This window comes from Cynoglossus semilaevis, chromosome 2 (assembly GCF_000523025.1).
Source record: "Cynoglossus semilaevis isolate Cse_v1.0 chromosome 2, Cse_v1.0, whole genome shotgun sequence".
Lineage (NCBI taxonomy): Eukaryota > Metazoa > Chordata > Actinopteri > Pleuronectiformes > Cynoglossidae > Cynoglossus > Cynoglossus semilaevis.
Genome location: NC_024308.1, coordinates 9,163,176 through 9,187,303, shown reverse-complemented (window position 1 = coordinate 9,187,303; position 24,128 = coordinate 9,163,176). Strand labels below are relative to the sequence as shown.

At 42.0% G+C, this 24,128-nt stretch overlaps 1 protein-coding gene across 11 annotated transcripts in view; it reads left to right on the top strand.

Annotated features, from left to right (window-relative positions):
• Positions 1-24,128, top strand: part of elavl4 (ELAV like neuron-specific RNA binding protein 4) — a 71,269-nt gene that overhangs the window by 35,054 nt on the left and 12,087 nt on the right. For 9 of the 11 annotated variants that reach the window (XM_017030765.2, XM_017030758.2, XM_017030769.2 and 6 more), the window contains 3 exons: positions 8,463-8,566; positions 12,026-12,179; positions 23,301-23,535. In XM_017030765.2, coding sequence (XP_016886254.1) covers positions 8,463-8,566; positions 12,026-12,179; positions 23,301-23,535 — 493 coding nt within the window. The remainder of the gene's footprint in view (positions 1-8,462; positions 8,567-12,025; positions 12,180-23,300; positions 23,536-24,128) is intronic. The other 2 variants (XM_017030772.2, XM_017030762.2) reach the window with 1 other exon arrangement.

Here is a 24,128-nt window from a genome sequence, read left to right as displayed (position 1 = left end):
ACTTTCATTAGTGTCACTCTCGTTTGGTTGGAGTACGCCCACAGGCATTGCGTATATGAAATATGCATCTAACCTGGATGTGAAGGCATAAATAATAGTGTGCTTTATGCACGGGGTTTGTCAGTTGAATGTGAAGCAGATCAAATATTTACCTCCGTTTACCTTCTGTTTTTGTTTTTACATTATGTATTTTGACAAAACGCTCATGATCAAAACTGATTCATTTAAGACTACAGGGATGAAGAAGCTTCTTGGATTAGAGGTGAAACGTCTTCTTTTAGAAAATTCACGTCCAGTTGCCTGACAGAACTTTTTAAAACTTGACCATGACCTGGATGACTGAGAATCTTCATAGAGATTACAGGGTGAAAACACGTTCCACGTCGACACTGAAACGGTGTCATTTGGGGTTGTCCTGATACTACGTGAATATTATTGGTTTTGTACTGAAACCAGTACTTGACAAGGTTGGGTTTCAATAAATATGTGATGAACTGGTGAGGACATCACAGTGAGGACAGAGCAGGAAACAAGTTGTATATCCTTTGAATTAACATTGAAAGGATATTCTGAGCCATCAAAATGACACGTCATTAGATACTAGCAAGAAAAACATAGATGACAAAACTATCCATCCATCCATTTTCATCCGCTTATCCATTACCGGGTTGCGGGGATAACAAAACTAATATAAATATATATAAAAACAACAAATATATATATATATATATATATATATATAAGACAAATGATAAAACAGCATAGTTAACAAAGCCAACGAAACAGAAAGTGAGCAGAGCTTTTCCAACATTTCAACTAAAAGTTATTTAATTTACTGTCGCAATTTTATGTCCCTGTCTCTCACAGTAAACAAAGTGTCAGTCAAACTGTCTTTAACTATGTTCACATGTCCGTTAAACTAATAACTCAAACTATGTCAGCTCATTAATGCCATTGGGCAGTGGATTAGACCAGAGGAGACGTCAGAGTTTCATCTGCTGGTATGGTAACAACACCAGTCAGTTACAGCAAGCCTTGCTCCTGTCTGATGACACATGGGAATAAACAACACAAGACACTGAACTCCACAGGGCCAGAAATCACACTCTCTGAACGGCAGCTGGTTTAATGAGAAACGTTAGTAGTACTGGGGTCACTGGATCGGCACGTGTTTTCAAGTACAGGTACAAGTACTCGAATGGCTGGTCCTGATTCAGATACCATCGCTGGTGAAGGTGTATCCCTTGGGCCAGTACATACTGTAATTAGCTGAGCCTAATTGATTATGTCTACAACCCATATGAACAAAGGTAACAGGAGAGACCAAATTCAGACTTTAGGAGAGAGGGACCTTCAGCCTACAGAGGGAGACAGAAACATAACAACAGACTTTTAAAGTTCTGTTACTTTAAATGTGGTTTATAACAGTCCTCTGTCTGAGGACCTGAGCCTCTAGTCAAAGTAATACGGCCACATGCACATCAATAATGTACATTTCATTAATAATAAAATAGTAGGCAACCTCTAGCATACTACAGTCATTCTCTCAAAATTTGATTCAATCTACATTTATTTTTGCCAATTTTGGGACATATTTCCAATTGTTTCATCACTGGTTATTCTCCTCACAGGATCTGAAGCAAATGTCCGATTATTTATCTTCTTTGCTGAGCGTCCAGTCCAGGAGCTAGACTAGAAGTCGTGTTACACAAATACACTGATTTCATCAGACTGACACGGGGGCCTTAACCTGGCCAGTAAGAAGCCCTGCTCCTCCCATGACCCCTATCTTTAGACCCCATCTGCCCCCTGTCATTCTGCTCCGCGTGTCCTTTTCATAGAACACGAAGGTTGAGCACGTCACCAGTTTCATATTTGAATCCAGAGGCCGTTCGAGCCCTCAGGGCGGGTTCTTCCCTCCCTCTGACCCTTCACTGCGACTGCACTGTAACCGCGGAGGGGGACTGGACAGGCTCCATTGTTGTGCTGGACAGGGACGCCCGAGGTCTTGAGGTGCGCTCAGAAGGTGACGGCCGAGCGCGTCTCTGTCTGTCAGCCAGTCTGGTGCTGTTTCAGGTCGACAGCCAATCAGCCCACACACTGTATAGACTGCAGTGCACTGGACCCAGAACTCAGGGCGGTACCACAGAGGGGTGGTTTGGATGGGTTGGTGTGTGTTGGTGTGTGTGTGTGTGTCTCTTAGCTTTTATGTGGGCATGTGTGTGTATGTGTGGATTTGTTGGTGGAAGCAGCCTTGGGATCTGAGAGTGGGAGCCTCCTGACTGCAACAGTGGCTACCTTGGCAACCCAGGAGTGAAAGATGTGTTGAGTGAGTAGGAGAGGGATCTTTAGTCGAAGCAAGTGTGCGGGGGATGTTGCTTTGTTTATGAATTCTTATTTAAATATGTTCAGTGAGTGTCAAATGATGTGCTCTGTACAAATACACGTCTAGTGACAATATTGTGAAAATAGTCAGGGTCTCCTCTCGAACAGTGAGATGAGCTCTAGAACAGGGACATACATTTGACAGTATGTTCAGGAGGAAAGACAGGTTTGGTCCACATCAAGTGTCAGATAAACATCCGTGTCCAAAGCTTCATGATTTGAGATCTTATAACTCTGTCACTATAACAACCGGATGTTTTTTATTCTTGTCGTTTCTTATTTATTTAATGTATTAACATTAAATAATGTGAAATTATTGTAATCAAACAGGCTGAGTGAAAAAGAACAAAAACAAAACACTAAACATCCCAACGTAACATCTAGAATTGCTTGTAAATTATTTGATTAATTAATTGAAACATAAAATAAATTAACCAAATATATATATATCAAAGGTCTAGGGTTTTTCCTCTTGCTCTGCACATGTGTGTTGCTGCTGAGTGTAGAGTGAGCTCCCCCTCCTCCCCCGTCCCCCCTCCTGCTCAGAGCGGACACACACACCTTTAATGCACGCATCACACACAGCTAGCACAAAGAAACGGGACAATGAAAAAAAACCTTCAGTTTCAGCTCAGAGACAGGAGCTCACGTCGTTCTCACCAGAGAACTGGCTCCAAGAGCTGTTTTCCTCCCAACTGCAGGATCACTTCTCTTCATCTCACTTGTACAAAGTTTGTTTAAGACCCACGCTACAAAGTCTGGCAGAACCTGAACCACCAGCTCACATGTTGATATGCTGCTAGCAGACGAGACAACAGGGGTCACTATAACGGTGGTTCTCAGTTATTGTCTGTCATGACCCCCCCTTGGGGACGGAAATGTTTTAACCCCCCCTCCCCCATGTTTATCTGTACCACTGTATGAGTTGCTGCCACCTAGTGACTGGAGGCTTGTTTTCATTCCAGCATTACAGCAGTGGTACACCAGCATTCCATATTCTATTGTAATTCTATTGTATTTGTTCTACTGTTCCAGTGATTTTCAACATTTTAAAGTCAGAAGAGAATGACCTGTCCTTTGAGTATTGTAGTGTAATATTTGTTTTGACAACAGTGTCAGCTGTGAAGTCGATTCACTGTGACTCAGAGCTGCACAAAGGAACGTATTCATGAAAACCCCAGACCGCAGCAGGTTTGTTGTACCAGACGCTCCGTTCAGTCGTGTGTGTGTGTGTGTGTGTGATTTCCCAGTGATCATTCCAGATCAAAGAGCCTACACTGGTGTGAGGTTAGAAGACGCTTTCATGTCTGCTCTTAGTCTGCGTGGCACAACAAAAGGCACAGAACCGTACATTCTTTCTCTTTTCTATAATGTGGATCTTGGAGCTAAAATTTTTATTCACCGGGTTATGTTTTAAATAAATACACTGTATTTAATTAAAAAAAATAGAGGTAAGGTTAGGTCTAGGTCTTTGTATTTCTATGTATTTACATTTTCCAGAAGAAACCCTGACAATGTCCTTCTACAAACAATTCAGTCAATTGCCATTTAAAGAAATATAAATTTAAGTAAAATTAGATTTGTCTGCTACTGCTCCATCTTGGAGCAACTGAAATAAATAAACTAAAATAAAAAAAATTCCATAAAAAGATAAGCGGCCCAGTGGTAAATTTGCCTGTGTCAAGGTTATAATGAGTTCATGTTGAACTAAATAAGTGCACAGGTCAGCAGCAGGTACAAACGTTTCTGTACTGTACGTACCATGTGTCTGTGTTATTACAGCACTCCCGTAAACATGACATCTACGGTGCTGTCAAACAAACGTTCCTCAGTGCTGACAACAGTGGTAGAATCTGCCGCTCGGACGCCGTGACTGTGAGACTGAGGAATCGGAGGCACGCCACTCTCCGACCTCATTAAAAGACCATTATGAAACGAAACGCATCGTTTGAGTTGGTGGTTTTTGATTGACGAATGAAACATATAACATCATTTATCCATTAAACTAATTGATCTGCACAAACCTGATTATTCTGTTAGCTATAACACCATTAGTGGCTGTGGCTTTATGGAACATTTGAATGGCCTACACGCTGCACTTTCTTACTGTAAGTACTTTTTCTATCAGCGAAAAGGTCTCGTGTTGCTGATGAAAGCCCCGGGCCAACCCCCTCTCTGAGGCATTTGTTCATCTAACAAACGGCTGCAGGTTGTCATATCAATATAGCCAATAAGCTTACTTTAAAATGTAACTGAAATTCAATACTGTGATGCAGTGAGGACGCGCAGCGCGGTTCTCTGTCATCATCTGAGCCTGATGCAGACTGCAGTGTAGAGTGTAGAGATAACCAGGGCAGCTGTTACCCTGACTCTGGTCTCCACACTGGGAATGGCAGTTGATGACAATGTACTGACTCCAGGTCTGTGATCAATACCAATGGATATTAGTATCTAATCAATGGAAAGCAGTGGTGCAGTGTTAAGATCTCAGCCTGACACGAGAAGGTTTTGGATCAGTTACCAAATGAATGAAATGACTGGAGCACCAATATTCAACTTATCATTCAGCACCATCACTACTGCATGCAGTGAATGGCAGACAGCACATAGCTGTAGATTAGCTGTATGGTCTGTGACTAGATGTTTTAGAGTGATGTCAGCAGTTCAAGGTAGATTAGCTGTATGGTCTGTGACTAGCAGTTCAATGATTCTAGTGTCAAATCTCTGCCTGTATTTGCAAAAAAGCCCTAGAGTCTGTTTTGGTGTAGACTGTTCCTAAACTGAAGCCAATCATGGAGCATGCATGTGATGTCATCAAACAAATGCATCAATCAAATGTGTCTGTAGAATGTCATTTACTCACAGTTTCATTAACAATCTGAACACGATCGGCTCTCGATTCCTTTCACTAAAGGCTCAGTGTGGTTAGTATACAGTACATAACATGGAACTGACACTCATTAAGTGGTAACAGAACAACATCTTTCCTCAGCCAGGAACAACGGCACCTTAAACAGAGCCTACGGTCCTCTCCTTCTCATTGTATTAGTGAAAAGACCTTCTTTGTGGCTCCCGTTCGTTTGTTTGTACCTCTGTGATTCAATGATTACATGTTTACTTTTGTGTGTACACATCTGCCAATGAGGTGCGTTGGCGTCGCGTCTCCCACCCATCCGTGCAAATTCCTAGTGGCACAGCAGTCTGCCAGTGGCTGCGTGCAGTAGGCTGCACTGAGGCAGGCTGGGAATGGTGGGTGGAATTCCCTCTCTGAGATTTTCTGCAGCTGCAGGCAGATGTCTCCCCTCATCTGCGTCTTCACCTGAGGCCTAACGCCAGCGCCCACCCCTCGTCTTCCCTCGGCATCCCCAGAGGGGGAAGTGAATATGGAAATGGGGTCAGGAAGAAATGCCAGTACACCAAAACCAACTTAAAGTACCCAGGGGTGCCACAACCAGACAGACAAAAACAGCCTTTTGAAGAAAGGCTGCACAAAGAGACACATACTGTGGTGTGCTGACTCATGTGTGCACGGACACACTTGCCCACCGACATCTATATAGGTGCACACTGATGTAAAGCTCCTCCACTGAGGCAGCATCTGTGTCTCCCAGCTTGGCCCCGTACAGCTGCCTGGGTCACTCCAAGGTGTCAAGTGTCTCAGAGCCATTAAACACTAAGCAGCCCATTTGATTGCCCTGCACAAGTGCTCTTCAATAGCACACTTCACTTTCAGCTAACCTTCTGGTAGCAGCTCTCGTGGAGCCTTACATTTCTTGTTGGCGATAGAGATGAGAGGTGAGGGAAATAATGGGAGGGTGGAAGCAGCAGCCCCCCCGAGGGTCGGGGAAAATGGTGCAATCTTTTTCTTATCGCTCCTATAGAAACAACTCTGTTTTCTCTGTTTTCTACTATTTACTCTTCAAGACATAGTTTCTGCGAGTTAGTTGCTAGTCAAAAAAAAAGCAAAGACAAAAACAAATTTTCTCAGTTTCTAAGGGTTTCTAAAAATGAAATAAAAACATAAAATGAACCATTTGAATTAGAAAAGGTTAGATTAGATTAGATTAGATTAGATTAGATTAGATTAGATTCAACTCCATTGGCATTGCCCATGTTACAGATACAGAGCAACGGAGTGTAATTTTGAGTGCAATTCGTAAAAATAAGGTCGAAAAAGTCAAAGTTGTCTCCGAGGATGACATCAAAGGTCACACGAGTAACACTCTGACAGCTTCTTAGTTTAATTGTCAAAGTAACATCCGTCAAAAGCTTGTTCAACGCCAGCAGGGATGAACGAGGAAAAACACCACCTCAAAAGCTCAGCACAGAGTTGACTGTCGACTCTCAAACAACAGAGAGAAAAAACAGTTGAAGCTCCAACGACTAAAGCTTCTCCAGTAAATCGTAGGTCGGACTATCGGTACTGCCGTCTGTTTTCTTAGGCTCCTGCGTGGGCCGTCACAAACACATTTGTTGTTCAAGGAAACCAGTGAGACTACGGGAAGAACTGAACCAAAACAGACACAAAAAGATGTATTTTTAATAGTGGAATGTACTGATTGTTCCAGAGAATAGATGTTTTGTGTGAATTTTTCTAAAGAAATGGCTGCCTCATTTCCTTTTACCAAAAGATACCTTTTTTTGTATTGCGTAGGTCATATGTCAAACTCAAGGCCCGGGGACCAAATGTGGCCCGCCAAGGCATTTTGTTTAGCTCACGGGACCTGACCTAGGTTGAATTTTTGATTTACACAGGATCAGTTAAAGTTACAGTTTTACAGAGAAATAAAAAAAAATGTTTTGTGATTTTTTTTTCGAGCACACATGTCAAGCTGGTTCTATTTAAACACTTTTCAGTAACCACCTCGGCCCATGTGCTCTCTGTCAGCCAATTATCCGCTGCCTCTTTTGTGTGAACATCATGTAATTAAAAAGGAAGAAGCTGCAGAAATCATGTGTGAGCTGTTACTTCAGCAGCAAAACTTTTACCACCTGATGTCAGCTCAGAGTCACAGAGCCGAGGCAGAGGCAGCGGGAAGAAAGGGGAGTTATAAATAGGCCGTGTCTCTCCAGGATGGCAGGTTTTTAATTAACAATGAGGAACCACTGATAATCCACGGTTAATCCGGTGGAGAAGTGGAAAGAAAAGGAGAGAAGTCATCTGCTGTTTAATGTCAGGACTTCTCACTCCTCCACTGGCTGTTCCACGGCTAACTGCAGAGACGCTGTGTCCTCTCTCAAACTCATTTATTTTGTGGAGCAGTCATGCTTAAACATCTTGTGGTTCATTTTGTTGTTGACTAAATGCTGTCTGCTCCTATTTGTGTAAACGGGCGCCTGCCGTAGCACATCTAACACTGACTTATTTGTGTGTGAGGCCAGAAACATAGAAGAGTGAAGGCCTTGATGACTGGAGGCAGCCGCGTAAAGTCTGCGTCTGTGAAAAAGGCTTGATCTGTCAGGAAGGCACTGGGAGATGTCAGGCCCGTTCAACAGTTAGAAAAAATGGACGCAGTGTTACTTTTTTATTTTTAGCTCAGCTCAAGGGATGATATTAAATATGGGGTTTGTGTTAAAGACTGAGCAGATAAGATAATAAGATATTTGACCGGGCTCTGGAGGCTGATGCACTTATTCTAGAGCAGTGGTCTCAGGCACAAAGGAGCTGAGGGCCACTGTTGACAATGTCATACCACTAGGGGGCCACATCAGGTATTGATATCCAGCACAACAAAAAACACTGATAATTTAGAAAGAGTCGTTTAATACTATACTGTATAACAAGAGTGCAAATCAGAACAATTAATAAATGAACAAAACAGTTAAATCAACAAAATTAAATCATTATTGACATCGAGCTGCTGGCCAGACATGGGGGCAAATGGGCTGATATTGGCCTATGAACCACACGTTTGAGACCCCTGGTCTTGAATATCTACTCTTTATGTGTATGTATATATATATATATAATTTTATTTATTTATTTAATTTAAAACCAAAAATGTTTCCTTGTCTGTGAGTGAACTGAACTGACCTTCTCTCTCTGTCTCTCTCTGTGTCTCTCTCTCATACCTCAGGACAGAGTCTTGGCTACGGCTTTGTCAACTACATCGACCCAAAGGATGCAGAGAAAGCCATCAACACATTAAATGGACTCAGACTTCAGACCAAAACGATTAAGGTAAATTACACCCAAACAAGACCAAAACAATTCTGAAGCCATAGCAATTATAGAGTATGTGACACAAAATAGGGATTTATCTGTACCAAAGGCCAAGCTCTGAAATCAAAGACGTGGACGGTACAGAAAGCAAACACTGTTTACTTATACAGCTATAGTGCCGCCGTTTAAATGTAAGAGGTTTGATAAATAGCTAGTTTAATCTTAAAGGTTTGTTGGTCAGGTCACTGCCATGACTCCATGTGTGTCTCGAAGACTAAACATTCAGCCTTAGGCAGCAGTTGTGACAGAAACACATCAAGTATATTTTCAGGACTTCCTTTTCCTTCTGCTAATACAGCCCTGCTTCTAAGACGGGCTCTAATATGCTGCTGAGTGCTAATCCTGGGATTCTCACTTACTGTATATTTGATGTAATCTGATCTAATCCCACGTCAGCGAGAGGATAGAGCTGGATCTGTGAATGGGGTGTGTGTGGTTGGTTTCCCCTGACGGTGTTCTTCAGTCTAGTTGGGCCTTAACTTAGCTCACGATCCTATCGTGGAATAAACGGCTTTAATTCAATGACAGAAACAGAGGAGTGTTCTGTTACCACGTTCGGTTACGCTGATTGGTCAAAATTAGTGCATGTACAGTTTTTACATTTCTGGGCAACAACATAGAAACTATGAACAGTAACACACTCCGAGGGATTTTCTGTCTCTCTATTTTAATTGACATTGATTTTAAAAACATAACCTCTAAATTCCAGATTTAGAATTTCGATGTGGTTTTTAGACCAAAAGTGTCAGGCATTTTTGTCTGTGTACGGCAGTACTGTGGGGGTTTGGTCGAGTACTCAGTGTTAAAGTGTGGACATTAGAGGAGCATGAGCTCCATTAAACTTTAAACAGCTTCTTGTCTGCATTTTTCTTTTCTTTTTTTTTTCGTTGCATAATTAAAACTGTTAATAAGCCGAACTTTGAAGTCGCCCCAACAGTACTCTCTCTGGATGTTGGCAGTGATAAGTCATGGATGTTTAATTACTCACTGAGTCTTTTGGAAACAGGACGCATGTAAATGTCATCCTGTGACCGCGAGATTTAGGATAAGCTTCGAAATGGAGACTAGCCTTGTGCTATAATAAATTCACAACTATATTGTAGAGAAAATAATATATATATATATTTACATAGATACACATACATGTAAATATTTACACATATATGCATGTGTATGGTCGTGGAGAGGTACTTTTCTCAAACTTGGACAAAAGCAAATTCAGTCTCACTCTAAAAAACAGTAGACGTTGCCTTCAAGTACAAGTTGCTGAGATGAAAGAAACTGTCTTTTCTAATGAGAGAAAAGATCCTGGTGTCTTGAAATTCCCGTCAGGTAACGAGCTAAATTGAAAAGGCTTCACAGTTATTCTAAAATTGGGTTTGTCATTCTTCATGTCACTTCCTTTCCTTTCTTTGCTGCTTCACAAGTGAGGAAAATAGAGAGAGGGGGCCAAAGAGAGAGAGAGAGAGAGAGATATCACATGTTGTAAGGTGATGTGTGTGTGTGTGTGTGTGTGTGTGTTGATTTCCGCTGCTGTGTTTTCCTCCTCCATGACACCTCACATTAGTCATCCCTGGATGTGACGCTGCTTTTCTACTGTGGTGTGAGCAGAACAGCAAGCCGGAGGTTGAGCAACACTCACAGTCAAACACACGGCTGTAACCTCGTACACGTCTGTACGTTGTACATGTAAACACTTTAATATACACCTTGGCAGTTTTTTTTTTCTTTGCACTCACACTCACACGTCAAGACCCTCTTCGGTTTCACACATGTGCTACAGTGGAGGGTAGAACTGGAGGGTGTGTTGATGGATTAGACATCTGGAGTTGTCTGACAAGGTGGGAAAATGAGGCAGGAGCTGCATGGAGGTGGGAAAAGAGGAAACGGAATCTGAAATAGAGATAAGAAAACATTTAGAAAGGCAGGAGAGGAAAAGGGATGGAAAGAAAAAGGAGACCAGGATTTGTTACAGGAAGGAAACTGGAGAGAGATGAGGAGAGGAAGACAAGCTAGAGATTCAGGCAGAGGGGCTGAAGATGAAGATGAAGATGTGAGCTGTGTCCCATTCTTTATTATTCTACAGTGTTCAGCAGAATTTCCCTGCTGTTGCTCGAGGACACGGCTGTATTTGTAAGAATATTTGCCAGGATTTAGGCCTGTTTGATAACTTGGCAAGTCAGATGTGACGCAAGGAAAGCTACAGTCAGCTCCACTCAGCAGCAGCATTAATAAGAATTACAAAACTTGGGCCAAAGCTGGATCAAGTCTGGATAAAAAAAAATCTTAGCTGGTCAAAACTGCAGTTTACAGTAAAAGTAAAAAGTAACTTCTAGTTCTTTCTCTTAGATTAGCTTTAGCATTAAAACAACAACATGTTCACAGTGATTTTTTTTTTCAAAATAAAATGAACTATAAATTCTACAGCACCAAGTCACACACAGTGATCAAAGGTTCCAACAGGGGACATGTGATGGACATAAAGTGCTATAATTTACCCACATAACGTGTAGCCATTTAGCCTGGAGCCCATATCCTTTATATGTGGAGCCATGTGTCCTCCACCAGGCCACTGTAAATGCACACCTACAGACACCGCCTGGGCATTTATTAGCACACTAATTGCTAACAGTGGTTTACAAAGCGACAGCACGTTCCAGTATTTCTTAGCTTTACTGTGTGTCACGATTGAAAGAGCACTTGTAATGAAGAAGGTGAGGACAAGGACACAACATTCTGCTAATGTTGAACATCTGTTATGTCTGTGTTTAGGATGAAGGGTTTTCTCCCCTCCTGGGCGATGACTCACGACAGACAAACTTTCCTTCTTTTGCACCAGGTCGCCCCCCACACCACCATCCGAACAACGACACACTTCGCCCTCACATCTTACTTTAACCATGTTTGAATATTACTGCTGATCAACAAACACCTAAAAAAGTACAGCTGTATGGACTAACAGTGTGAACATTCTGTTTTGGAACGTTAACCAAATAAAGTGCTTATTATCAGTAAAATCTCAGTTAAGGTCAATATACTTATTATGTAAATCACAATGTAAACATGACATAATTCAATCAATCAATCAATCAATCAATCAAATCAATCAATCAAAACAATAAACCAAACTACAGTATTTGCCTCTGACAGGGCATAAACATTTAATCAAATTTGTTAGAGTTTTAAAAAGAGTACATCCAATTTCAGCAATACTTTAGTTGGACTTAAAGTACTCCAGTGATACCTCAGACTTAAAGTACTCCAGTGATACCTCAGACTTAAAGTACTCCAGTGATACTTCAGATTCAAGTTACTCCAGTGATAAGAAAATTCAACTTTGTCAACGGTGGTTGGACAAAACATATCCTGATGTGCCATTGAGCAACGGACTTAAAACAGAAATTTGATTTTCCCCAGGTGTCGTACGCACGACCCAGCTCAGCCTCCATTCGTGACGCCAACCTGTACGTGAGCGGCCTGCCCAAGACGATGACCCAGAAGGAGCTGGAGCAGCTCTTCTCCCAGTACGGACGAATCATCACCTCCCGCATCCTGGTGGACCAGGTCACAGGTATCCATGGGGCAGCACCTCCTCTCTTTTTAAACACTAACGTTTACACGCCGCCATCACATACTGTACACGCAAATGTACTTGGGTCCTAATGTCTATTTATTAGGACAGCTAAACAACAACAGGACACTAATGGTTAATCCTAACCACCAGATTAGCTTTAATCCCATCATCATCCTCACTTTAAATAGAGCCTTAAAAAAGGTTCAGGTTCAATTAGAACAGAGACACGTACACAAAGATGAGGGCGAGAGAGAGAGAGAGAGACTCACTCACACTAACAGTAGAGGGTTCTTTGTGCAAATATAGCAAATGTATAACGTCTAAAGTAGGTCTCGTTCTCTAGGTGCAAGTGTTTTTGCCAAAAATGTGATGACTTCATCTTCCTTGTGTATTTTTGCAGAAAAGAAGTGAACGTTTGTGTGACAAATTAAAGCATTAAAATACTGATGAAACCATTAAACCACACGTAGTAATACTGCAGTCGATGCAGGATTTTGTAAAAGTAAAACAACAAACTTGGCAAAAATACCACTTTGTGTTTTAAACTCCTACTTGTCTTTAGGTCACTAAAAGTATTTTTAAGTACCAGTTTGACGTTTTTATTTTACTGTCAATTTAATTCTTAACTGTGGCAGTATCCTACCATCAGTGTTGCTTTCAGATAAGTGAACTCAAGAGGCAGTGTTCCTTTAACCTTGGTCACGCAGGAAGTCGACAGAATGATCACGTGTTAGTCACAGACCGTGTAATCTACGAGCTATTTAACACATTCATCACAGTCAAAACACGGAGATGAATCACGTCAGCGTGTCTCCAAGCTAAAGATGGTTTTCAGGGGCGGGTCTACCAGCTGCAACCTGCTCAAGGTTGTGTGCGGTGCGTACTGATGAAGCAGAAAGGGAACAGCATGCTGTAAGCCGCACTAATTTACCTAAGCAGAATAAATCACTGCGAGTCTGTCTCAACACACTGAGCAGAAAAAGGAGACGCTACGGGGGAAGAAACGACACGGAGCAAATTTTCAAGTGGTTGGACGAGAGGGAAAAACAGAAGAGGTGGAAGAAATGTAGGACATTTGGGTCCAACTAAACTCACCGCTCGTGTCTTTATACATGATCTTTTTACATGTATGTGTAGGTACAGCTAGAGTTTCCCAGAAGTAGGTATTATATTTTCTTAAATAACGTCTCAAGCTTTTGAAATTAATCTTCTGAAAGTTGACACATGCAGCAGACCAGAAAGTGAGCAGAGCTTCTACATCAACACAGCTCCTCAACTAAAAACACCGTCTTCCACTTTCGATTGAACACACAATATTGGTTAGATAATTCTGAACCAAGACTGACTTGGTGTGGTGTAAATACCACATTTGCACTTCTCAAGTAGTGGGGCGGGGAGGGGTGAGGTACCAGGGGGGGTATGAGGGGCTTCCAACGGAATTTAACACCCTGGACATAAGTGTACCACACGCCTCCAGTCACTAGGTGGCAGCAACTCATACAGTGGTCTGTACAGATAAAAATATACATGTTAGCATGTTCTCAATAGTTTTTCAATTCCCTTCAACGTCACATAATGCTGACAGGGGTAAATATGTTGTGTAACAACAAATATTGGTTCCAACTGATTTTACGTAACAAATCAGCTCCGAGTCCAGCCTGCGCACACACACGCACACACACACACACGCACACGCACAATTCGTCTCCTTTTTTAACTGTGGTTAAAAGAAAGTAATTACTGCAGCAAACAAAGGATGTAAAAAGTGAGTGTGGCGTGTTGGAGACCCACTGCTCAGGCTTTTGACAGAGTCTGTCGTTTCTCATCAGTAGATTTCCACCACTGCTTCGCTTAAAGAATTTGTGGGGAAAGAGAAAGAGCAGAGGAGGGATTTACAAAAAAGAAATTCAGTCTGGGCAGCAGATGAAACAGGCACAGCTGCTCGATTCTACTCTGAATTTCTATCACTGCTGAGAGTCAGGGGCAATTATTATGAACAGGGCAGTTTTACAGTTTGTATATATTTAGCTTTTCAGGTCACGTGACACCAGCAGCTGTATATACAGTATCTCTACAGACTGTAGCACTAAGTGGAGGACAACAACTTTAATGTTTGGTTGTTTTTATCATAAAAATGAAAAAATTAAAAAGTAAAAAATAAGAGATGAATTGTAGTGCAACCGGAAGTATCTGCTGGCACTGATACCTATAGATATTCTTCTCTCCTCTCTGACTTTGATGATAATTTATGCATGTTGTATTGATGCATATTCTTCACTATGCTAGCTTCACACAGTAGTCACACAGTCACTTTTTCACACCTCGTACCATATATTTACTCCCAGCACTGGCAGCCCGACAGTTCGTGCAGTCTCCAGTGTAAAAGCGTTTGTCGGTCAGCATTCACAGACTCAGTTGGTGTTAGCATGTGGTGAACTCAGCCATGCTAGCTGCTGTGCTCTGGTCTTAGACGTATATTTAATGCTCACACTCTGGAACAAAGACAGTGGCAGAGTGGGATGTTCTGTGCGATGTCCCCGGGGTGAGAAGGATCATCAGGAGAAAAGTTAATGATTAATTAGACTTCAGAGTAAGTGCTGATTAAAAACACAGGGACTGTAGAAGGGCTCTTAGAGGAGCACGCTGCCATCATTGGCTCCTCTCCTTCTCATCTGTGTTACTGTGCACGGCAGATTACATGTGTGTGCCCCGTCATGCACTTGCCAACACACACACACACACATACTGTACACACACAGACAGACGTGCACATGCAACGGCTGCTATTGAGAGAAGAAATGAGCTGCAAATTAAAACTCCCAGATGACTGCCAGCATGTAAGTACAGAATGGTAGGAGTGAGACAGGAGGGAGGAATGAGGGATAGACTGTTTTGCGGGCTGTGTCAAAACAGTTACTGCTACAATAAATAATGTACTGCGCAGGGACTCGGCAACGGCGTTGCACTGATTCCTTCACAGAATCGAATCCCGGGAGAACAAATGAATTATTTGTTACAGCTGAAGCACTTTGAGCCGTTTATTTTACTGATTTCACTTTCAAAGTCTTTGCTGACTTAGGGGACACGAGTTCTTTCTAAGATATTATTATCTGGCGGTGCAGTGCCACAGTGACTCAGTATCCCCACATTTACTGAGTCAGTGACCCAATTCCTGGCTGAAATCTAATTCACTCAGTGATTCACTCCTCCCGCTGAGCCAGGGATGGATTTTTAACACCGTCGTACCGATATTGTCTGCAGAAAACTAACAGGCAGCAGCTTTGAGGCAGAGGCACAGACTGAAGTGAGCTAAGTGGTGATGGTCTTCAGTGACCATGAGGCAGATGGCTGCTGAGACCCCGGCTATCGTTCAGCTAAACTGGGAACATGAGTCTATTCTCCAAACGACCTTCTCATCAGCACGACGCCCCCTGCAGTCACTCTGATGTTCGTGAGGACACCGTTTACTTGAGAAGGATCACTGTTGGCATCATTTACAGACATGGGCAGCTGGAAGAGTGCCCGTTTGTCTGCGACTCACAACACAAAGACAAATGTACTTGGAAACCCATCCCTCCATCTGCCTTACAGTACTGCTTCCTGTGTCCTTTTACCCTCTATTGATTCATTCAAAAAGGGAAGGTAAACATTCTTTGTCATCAATGCCAGAGTACAGGCTGTATTTCCACAGCTGCCTTCACGGTCTTTAAACCCTTAAAGGAAAAGCAGCGCTGACATGCCCCAACTAAAGACAGGTATGAGAGGCAGCTGCGGATCAATATTTGTCCGTCAGCGCTTACCTGATCAATGACTAAAAATACATTTCATCCAGTAACTTGGATTCGTCTTAAGGGTGTCTCAGGGTTTTATTTGTAATTGCTTTTCCACCCTCTTTGTAGACATCATAGATTTATTAGTACTGTAGCTCGTACGTGTATTCATAACCAACCGCTCACTACAGAACACATTTTCAGTGTGTACTGTATGTGTAACCAAATGTGTGTTGACAGCCACCAAAGTCCAACCTCACCCCTAAAGCATTTGCTCACTCCAGTGTTTCAGCAGCTTCCTAGCATTTTAACATTAATTAGCTGTTAGCAGATTCAAAAATATTTTTGATGGTTGAGAACCTAATTAAAAGTAATTTTAGTTTTTTTAAAACAAATGTGCCTTAATCATGTGCTAACTTCTTACAGTGACAACATATCTTCAGTTTGTGGGCAAAAACTAGAAGTGAAGACTTTTTAAGTTAATATCAATGACTCAAATGTTTCATAATATATATCTATGTATATTTATGTATCAAATGGCTAATGACTTGCTAACCAAAAAAAAAATCACACATTTTTAAACTATGCTAGCAGAGGACCAACTACATCTCATCAGCGGAAGACATAGTAGTTGGCCCTCTGCTAGCATAGTCTGCTAGCATAGCATCTCTGAGCCTCGTTGTGTGATTTCAGTTAAACAGTCCATCATTTCAAACATTTCAGCAAGTATAGATGTAATAAAAAAAATCCTGGATCCTTCTGGGTGTCTTTAAAGCCGACTCAGATTTGTTGTGCACAGTTTTACTGGGACTCTGTGCAGTTAGCTACTCTGCTAGGGCCTATAAAATTTTGATTATGTTGTGAACATACAACATTGATGTCACCACTTACAAAACCCTGCAAGTGTTACTTCCCTTACGACGTGAGGTGTGTTTTCTATAGAAAGTCGTAGTTTTATCAGACAAACTTAGCTCCTTTAGCGTAACACCACATGTTTATTTTTAACATATTACAGTCTGGCAATGACATGATCCACATTACTGACATCGTAGCTCAGTGTTGTTTAGGGTCCCACACAGACCTACCTCTACTGCTAGATTTGAAAAGAGATAATTGGCTGCGACACCATTTTATACCTGACTCTTTTACAGCATGACATTTGTGCATCTCAGAAAGTTTTCAATTACTAAGATGGACTGTGTGCAATAGACAGATCTATTGTCAGATCTCTGCAGTAAAGTGCTGACATTGTGCGTCAACATCATTTAGAAAGAAAAAAAGAAAAGACTATACTATTCTTTAAAACCCACAGCTTTGATCTTCCCACATTGGGTGAAAGTGCAGTAATTCTGTCTAGGAAAAAGAGAAACCTTTTTTTATATAACGTCTGCGCAACATTAATTATAAAAAAGGCTTCTTGAAAATATGTAGTCCTTCTGTCTAGTCGACTTGTCACCCCAGTGTTTAGTGTCAGTTTAGGTGTTGTTCTTGTCCATCATTCTGTCACTTGTCTCACGTTTATTCTGCCTCTCGTAGAGGGAAGTCAACCCTGATATCTGAGGAGTTTATCATCAGTGTTGCTGTTAAAGCATTAAAACTGCTGCTTCCCCATTTACCTCTGTGGCTTTTTTGGCGATGCTTCATTTAAAAAAATAAATAAACAATTCCACAGCAAGGTCAGCAAGATATCCACTCACACTGGCATCTCCAGTAAAGTCTCCTCTCAAACCTGCACGGTTGGGTTTGGTTGGGTTTGTTTGTTTTAGCATGAAGACAATCCAGGTTCACCTGAACAGTGAAAAGCGCTGCTGAATTTTAACAACACAATACTTCTCTCAAAGGATTCACCCTTCCTGCTGTACAGTTGGTGTATTCTTTCCTCTCTTGACTTGAATAATGGATGTTCCCATTCAGACTGACACCACACTGACTCCCTGTTCTCCGGCTGTTCAGTAGCACAGAACAGAACGGTCAAGGTAATACAAGTAGCACGGCACAGCGGCGTCTCTTGGCGGAGCGACTGAAGCTTTGACTCCAGCTATCATCCGTCTCCGGGTTCGTCTTAACTTCTAAATTTAAAGTGCACACAGCACCGCCCACTGCGTCATCCGACGCAAATGAAGACACACACAGATATGTGTGAGTGTTGAGCGTGCGCACACACAGCAAACAGATGGTTTAAACAGTGCTTTGACAGAGGCTAAAACACGGAGCACCTACGCTCGTCAGCAGACTCTGCGCCTCTTATCTCGCTGCCTTTTAAAACACCATCTGTACCCAAACACGTCCATGTTTCCTAAAACAAGGACATTATTCTCTCCCCCCCCCCTCTTTTTGCCTCTAATTGCATCTCAAAAGAAATTTTAGATTTACATATTTGGCACATTCTAGAAGTTAAATTTAGAAAACGGTGGAAGACGGTGGCACCCACCTTCGCTTTTACTACATAAGACTTGCTTAAAAGGATGTCAGTCATTCAATGTTTGGGAAAATGATAGTTTTTTTTGTTTTTTGTTTTTTTTTTTTTAAGAGAAAAGCAGCTTTGTTTGGGCAGGAGTGAGCAAGAACAATTCTGTTTCCTTTCATCTTCGTCCTGTTGCTGTCATCTGCTAACATTAACCCCGTCACCTCCTCTCTTTTTGTCTCTCTTTTTTGCCTTGCTCCTCATCAACCCTCCCTCTCTCGCGTCTTTTCATTCCTGCCTTGGCCTACCCCGCCTTCAGCATTCGCTTTTCATCCCCCAACCTCTCCCCTGTCTCTGTCTCCCCCCCTCCCCAGATTCAGGCAGCGTGTTATTAGCGAGACTGCCAATGTGCCTGTCAGTGTGTCAGAGGGAGATAAGCACAGGTGGAGAGAGAGTTACATAAGCCTCCGTTGATTACTGTGGAGGTGAGAGAGAACGAGAAAAGGAAAGTGAGAAGAAAAGAAGGAGAGTGAAAAAGACAGATTGCTGTACCTTAGGAAGTACATTGTGCTCTAATGTTGCCTGTATGGCTGGCTGGCGGTAGATAAGCGCAGGCTTCAGGGGCCAGCTGAAAGCACAGTCATTAGGTTGGACTCCCTAAACCAGCAGCTTGCTTCATAGATTGCAAGTTTTGCTTTTGTTATAATGTTAATAACAGGAGAAAAATAAACCCTGCTGAAGGTTTATTAGGCTAATATGACATGAAAGGTGGGCCGCAGAAGACATGATAATACACTGAAATGTGGAGTTTAAATTAAAATTGTTTTTTCACCTAAGCTTTATTTCTTTAAAGGAAAAATGATGTGTTTAAAAACTGCAGCCAGTGTGTCATATATTACCATTATTACCAATTTAGTCATTTTCCAGGAACACAAGCTCTTCTAGATGCCTGGGATTTGTCATCTTCCTCTTGGAACGGTGCAGTACCAGTGCAAACTGTTGGGGCAGTGTTGAGTAGGATAGTTCAAGTGCAATCATAGGATAAACAGTGAGAAGACTAAGAAGAGCAAAGATTGTGTAACCGCATGTCGTGGTGAATACCACGCCCGCACTGACCACCACCATCTCATCAAAACTATCGAGGCGTGGAAATTAACTCCAAACTCCCCCTAGTGGAGTCAATGCTTAACAACCATTATTGGAGCGATTATTTTGAATGGAAAACTCCAAACAATGCACAAGAGTCAAACATTATCTAAACGGATTTTTTTGGGGTCAGGGTTACAGCATGCTGGGTCACAACCTCAGTAGGTCTTAATATCGGCCCCATTTCAAACACAACCATATTTCTTGCGAGGTTCCATTGATCTCATCTTCCCCCTTCAGTGAGACTCTAGTGCAGCATTAGAATTTAAAAGCACAGTGTTGAACTGTGGCTGTGGCCGACTTCACTCTGCTACATCTGCTCCACTGAACATCCACTTTGTTTCTCTCCTGAACCTGTTAGTGCTCTCTGTCGGGCCTTACTGTCGCCCTGAATGTGAAATCTTGACATCACCGCTCTAGGCTGCAGCAGCGTGCTCCTTCGTCAGTCCACTGTAGACACACACACTCTGTATATGAGGATGACTCAAAGGGAAAGGAAATGAAGTCAATATTACATTAGAACAATTATTAATAATGACCTCAGTTTCCACCTTAACCATTTCACCTCCTTACAGAGTCGATGTCCAAACTCAAAGACAAAGGGAGATTGTGGACATCAACTCCAGCAGACGTACACATCACACTCAGTCATGGACAGCTAAAAAGGACATTTCTGCTGCTTTCTTCCTCCACGTTTTACCCTACATTTTAAATATCATCCCTGTAATTCCTCACATTTAGTGTGCATTCGTGCGTGTCCGTGCGTGCGTGTGTGTGTGTTGTTGTTCGTGCCATGCCTTCATCTGTATGCCAAGCGTTTGTCTGGAGTCCCTTCAGCTAGAACCAGCTTAACAGCAGCTCAAGGCCAAACAAGTGTGAGGATTAAAGACAAATACATCCTCTCTTTTCCTTTCTTGTCTCAAGGAGGAAGTAAATGAGTGTCCTTAACTACTGCTGAGGTGCCCTTGAGCAATTCTCTCACAAGTGCCAAGTGCCATATTGTGGAAGAAAAACATCACAAGTATTATGTTACAAAGTATTATGTTTTTTTTGTTGCTTTTTTTGCAAACTCAAAAAATAAATAAATAAATATATATATATATAGTGTACGAGGTACAAATCTCTGTGTCAGCAGTGACACTCAGTTCTCTGTGGCTGCAGCAGACCACAGTCCTCCATCACATACACGTTGACAACAGGCGCACTAATAAATGAAGGAAATGGGAGGAACAGGAACGGTTGTTGTTTTATTTGTACCACATATTTCCCATTAGGTTTGGCATTTTTTCTGCTGCTGACAAGCTAATTAAAATGTACAGGTACCGTTGACACGTCAGGGAGGGGAAACTGTGAAGGGCTGTCAGAGGACAGGGAGCGAGAAAGGTGAAAAAATGAAATAAAACTAAATCATTTACACTTAGTAGGAGTTAATGAGTCAAATCCAACTGGAATAATAACGCTGTCGTGGTTCAGGTACGAAATAATGTAGAAAATCACTTATGTTAATCCAAACTAAGCTAAAATCTGCAAAGGGTTTTTTTTTTTGTTTGTTTTTTTAATTAAGGTCTTGTTGCCAACTTTAAAGACCTGTTCTTGTTGAGGTTCATAAATTCGTAGTTATGGCTTCTCCACTGGTGAATGGATGGTGGATCTTCCTGATTTTAAATGTCCTCTTGTACAAATGCTAATATTGTTAGGACGTATAACGTATAAATTAGCATAGCAATTTTTTTCCATTGCTATTGCAACAAATACAAAGATTTTTTCATTTTTTTATATAATAGTAATAATAATTTGAACTTTGTTGATCCCACACTTCCTTGTGTTAAAAGCAGATCTGCTGCAACAGACCAAGTATGTGGTTCCTCTGGGAATCGAACCCAGTACTATCTGCTCTCTGTAGAGGCAGGTGTGCTAAAAGCTACACCATGGAACCACATAAAACAGGGGTCCCAACCCCCGGTCCTGGGACCGGTGCCGGTCCATTGGTCAATTGGTGTCGGTATCCTCAGTGAAGTTCAGGTTTACTAAATGACTTCATTCAAAAAGAATCCACTCTTCTCCCTGCACTTTTTCATTAATGATCATCTGGAAATGTTTTAAAACAACAGGTCATTCACACTCTGATGCTGACAGAGTCTAAAAGAGCTTTTATTTAAAATGTAATGAACGATGATGTGGTATTACCAATCCGCAGTAATAGCTGCTACCTGGTACCAAGGATAAGTATAATACAGGTAAAATACATTTTGATGCTGCAGTGTGGCTGGACCGTACTGTATATGAACCTATAAAGAGGCGGAGACAACAAACATGGGTTCTGGATTAGCATGATGCTTCTCCAAGCAGGGTTTTAGGTGAGGACAGTGTTAAGAGGTTGGAGACGACCAGGCTCGTATATAAAAATGTGGAATAATAAGAAGCAGATCTTTTCATGTGTAGGACTCTGCCTGCACACACAGGATGGTTCAAACACAAACATTCCGCTCTTTCTCTTTGGCTTTCTTTTATTCCGTCTCAGTCACAAAGACATGGTTTGTGCGCGCACACACACACACGTACTGTTATGTAAATAGTCTCTTCAGCAGAGTGCTGCTGTCACTGAGCAAGCATCCTCTGGGCCATCTAGGCAGCCTCATTAAAACAAGGCACAGCAACCATTAATAGATAACAGCGAATGTGTGCAAAAAAGAAAATACATACTCACATATACAGAGTAACACACACAGCACTTTCACAGACACCAATAAAGGACCGCCCAGAAAGAACATCTCCAAATGTTCCTCTCCGGTTTCACTCAGAAATACTTCCAAAGAAAAGGTTCAAATGTCACAGACTCAGGGAACATTGTTCAAATAGAGACTGCTATGACTGACTATAACGGAAACTGGCATCAAACACTGGACTCTAGCTTTAAATAGACACCTGGCAAATAAAACAACATTTACCCCAAACCCAGGACTGGTTGGGATGTTTGTTCCAATTATTTATTTTACTTTTTGGTCCAGGCTTTGTTTGAAAAGTGTGGAAACTTCAAGATAAAGTCATAGAAAAAATAAATAGCACCAACACAGACAGCACTGACTGGGCCTCTACTGCTGCACCTGGTGCAACCAAAGGAAAGGCAGTGGCCTTTAATTATTGTACATTTGAGGAAAGCCTCGTAAAATACAAAATCTTACATTTAACTGCATTCTTACCATACATGATGCACATACACTTAACCTGTCTGATGATTCCTATCTTTGCAGATAGTCCCCAGGAACAACCAGTATAAAGTAAAGTCTGTCGATGAGCTTCAATCACAACTGACACGAGGATAGAACACACATAAAAGCAACTAAAGAACTCTGAAGCTGTTTTGCTTTGAATGCAATGTTGAAATTTAGACAAATGATAAACAAGGAGTGACATTCAGGGCTGACGCTGGCCCACAGTTTGTCCTTTAACTTTGAGCCATGTTAGTTGTTGTTCAAACTCCACTGTTGGCCCAGCCATCTCAGCGAAGGGCAAAAAAACTAACCTTGAGGTGTGGACCACATGTGTCCCACGGGCCAGGAGTTGAGAGCCCTGCCCTTACCTATAATAGAAACGACCACAAAGAATACCATGATGGTCGATGTGAGTTTAACAGAGCCTCTCTGCCTACTGATGGTTTTGCAGCTAATGAAAAGCCTGTTTTTTTAATCCGTCAAACCATCAAAAAAGCACATTATTCAGACTGAAAAAGACAGACTGTGACCACTCACACCAAAACCTTTAAAGTAAAAGGGGCCTCTGTGTTCTTGTGATCTGCTGGCCCCGCAGGTGGCTCCCGAGGTGTGGGCTTCATTCGCTTTGATAAGAGGATAGAGGCTGAGGAGGCCATAAAAGGCCTGAATGGACAGAAGCCATCGGGAGCCGCAGAGCCAATCACAGTCAAGTTCGCCAACAATCCCAGCCAAAAGACCAGCCAAGCTCTTCTGTCACAGCTCTACCAGTCCCCCAACCGCCGATACCCAGGACCCCTCCACCACCAGGCTCAGAGATTCAGGTGAGTACAGTAGTGAGAGACCTTTAACAGGAGTGAGTGAGTAAAGTAAGAGCACATCCAAGTACAGAAGACTGTGATATGTCAATATGATATGGGTAATCTGGGCAGTTAACCAATTAAAATGTGATGATCGTATGAACCGCCTTTATCTCTGTGAATTGTGGATGTTAAGAACAGACATTCTTTACAGTGAATTATTACTGGTACAGACAGTAGGGGGCATATCATCCATAATAGCATCCCATAATAAGGATATAGAAATGGAATTAATAGTTTCAATGACTCAGCTGTCCTGACCAGTTAACTGTCCTGATGCTGAGGTGCGGCTCTGCAGCCACCGCTCTGTTTCCATGAAATACAGAATCACCGATGAGGTGTGTGATCAGTGTTCGATTCATCAGGCCTAAATTTCTTCCAGGTAAACATGTCAATGAGTCCAATTAACCAAGGATCCACGTCCGTTTTGAACCACAGGCCCAATTTAGAACACACCTGCACCAAAAGAAAGTTCCAGAATCCTAACGAAGGGGTGTTACCACCCACACGGTGACAGCATGAGTCATGGCTTCTGTGTAAGAGAAATAATCCAACTT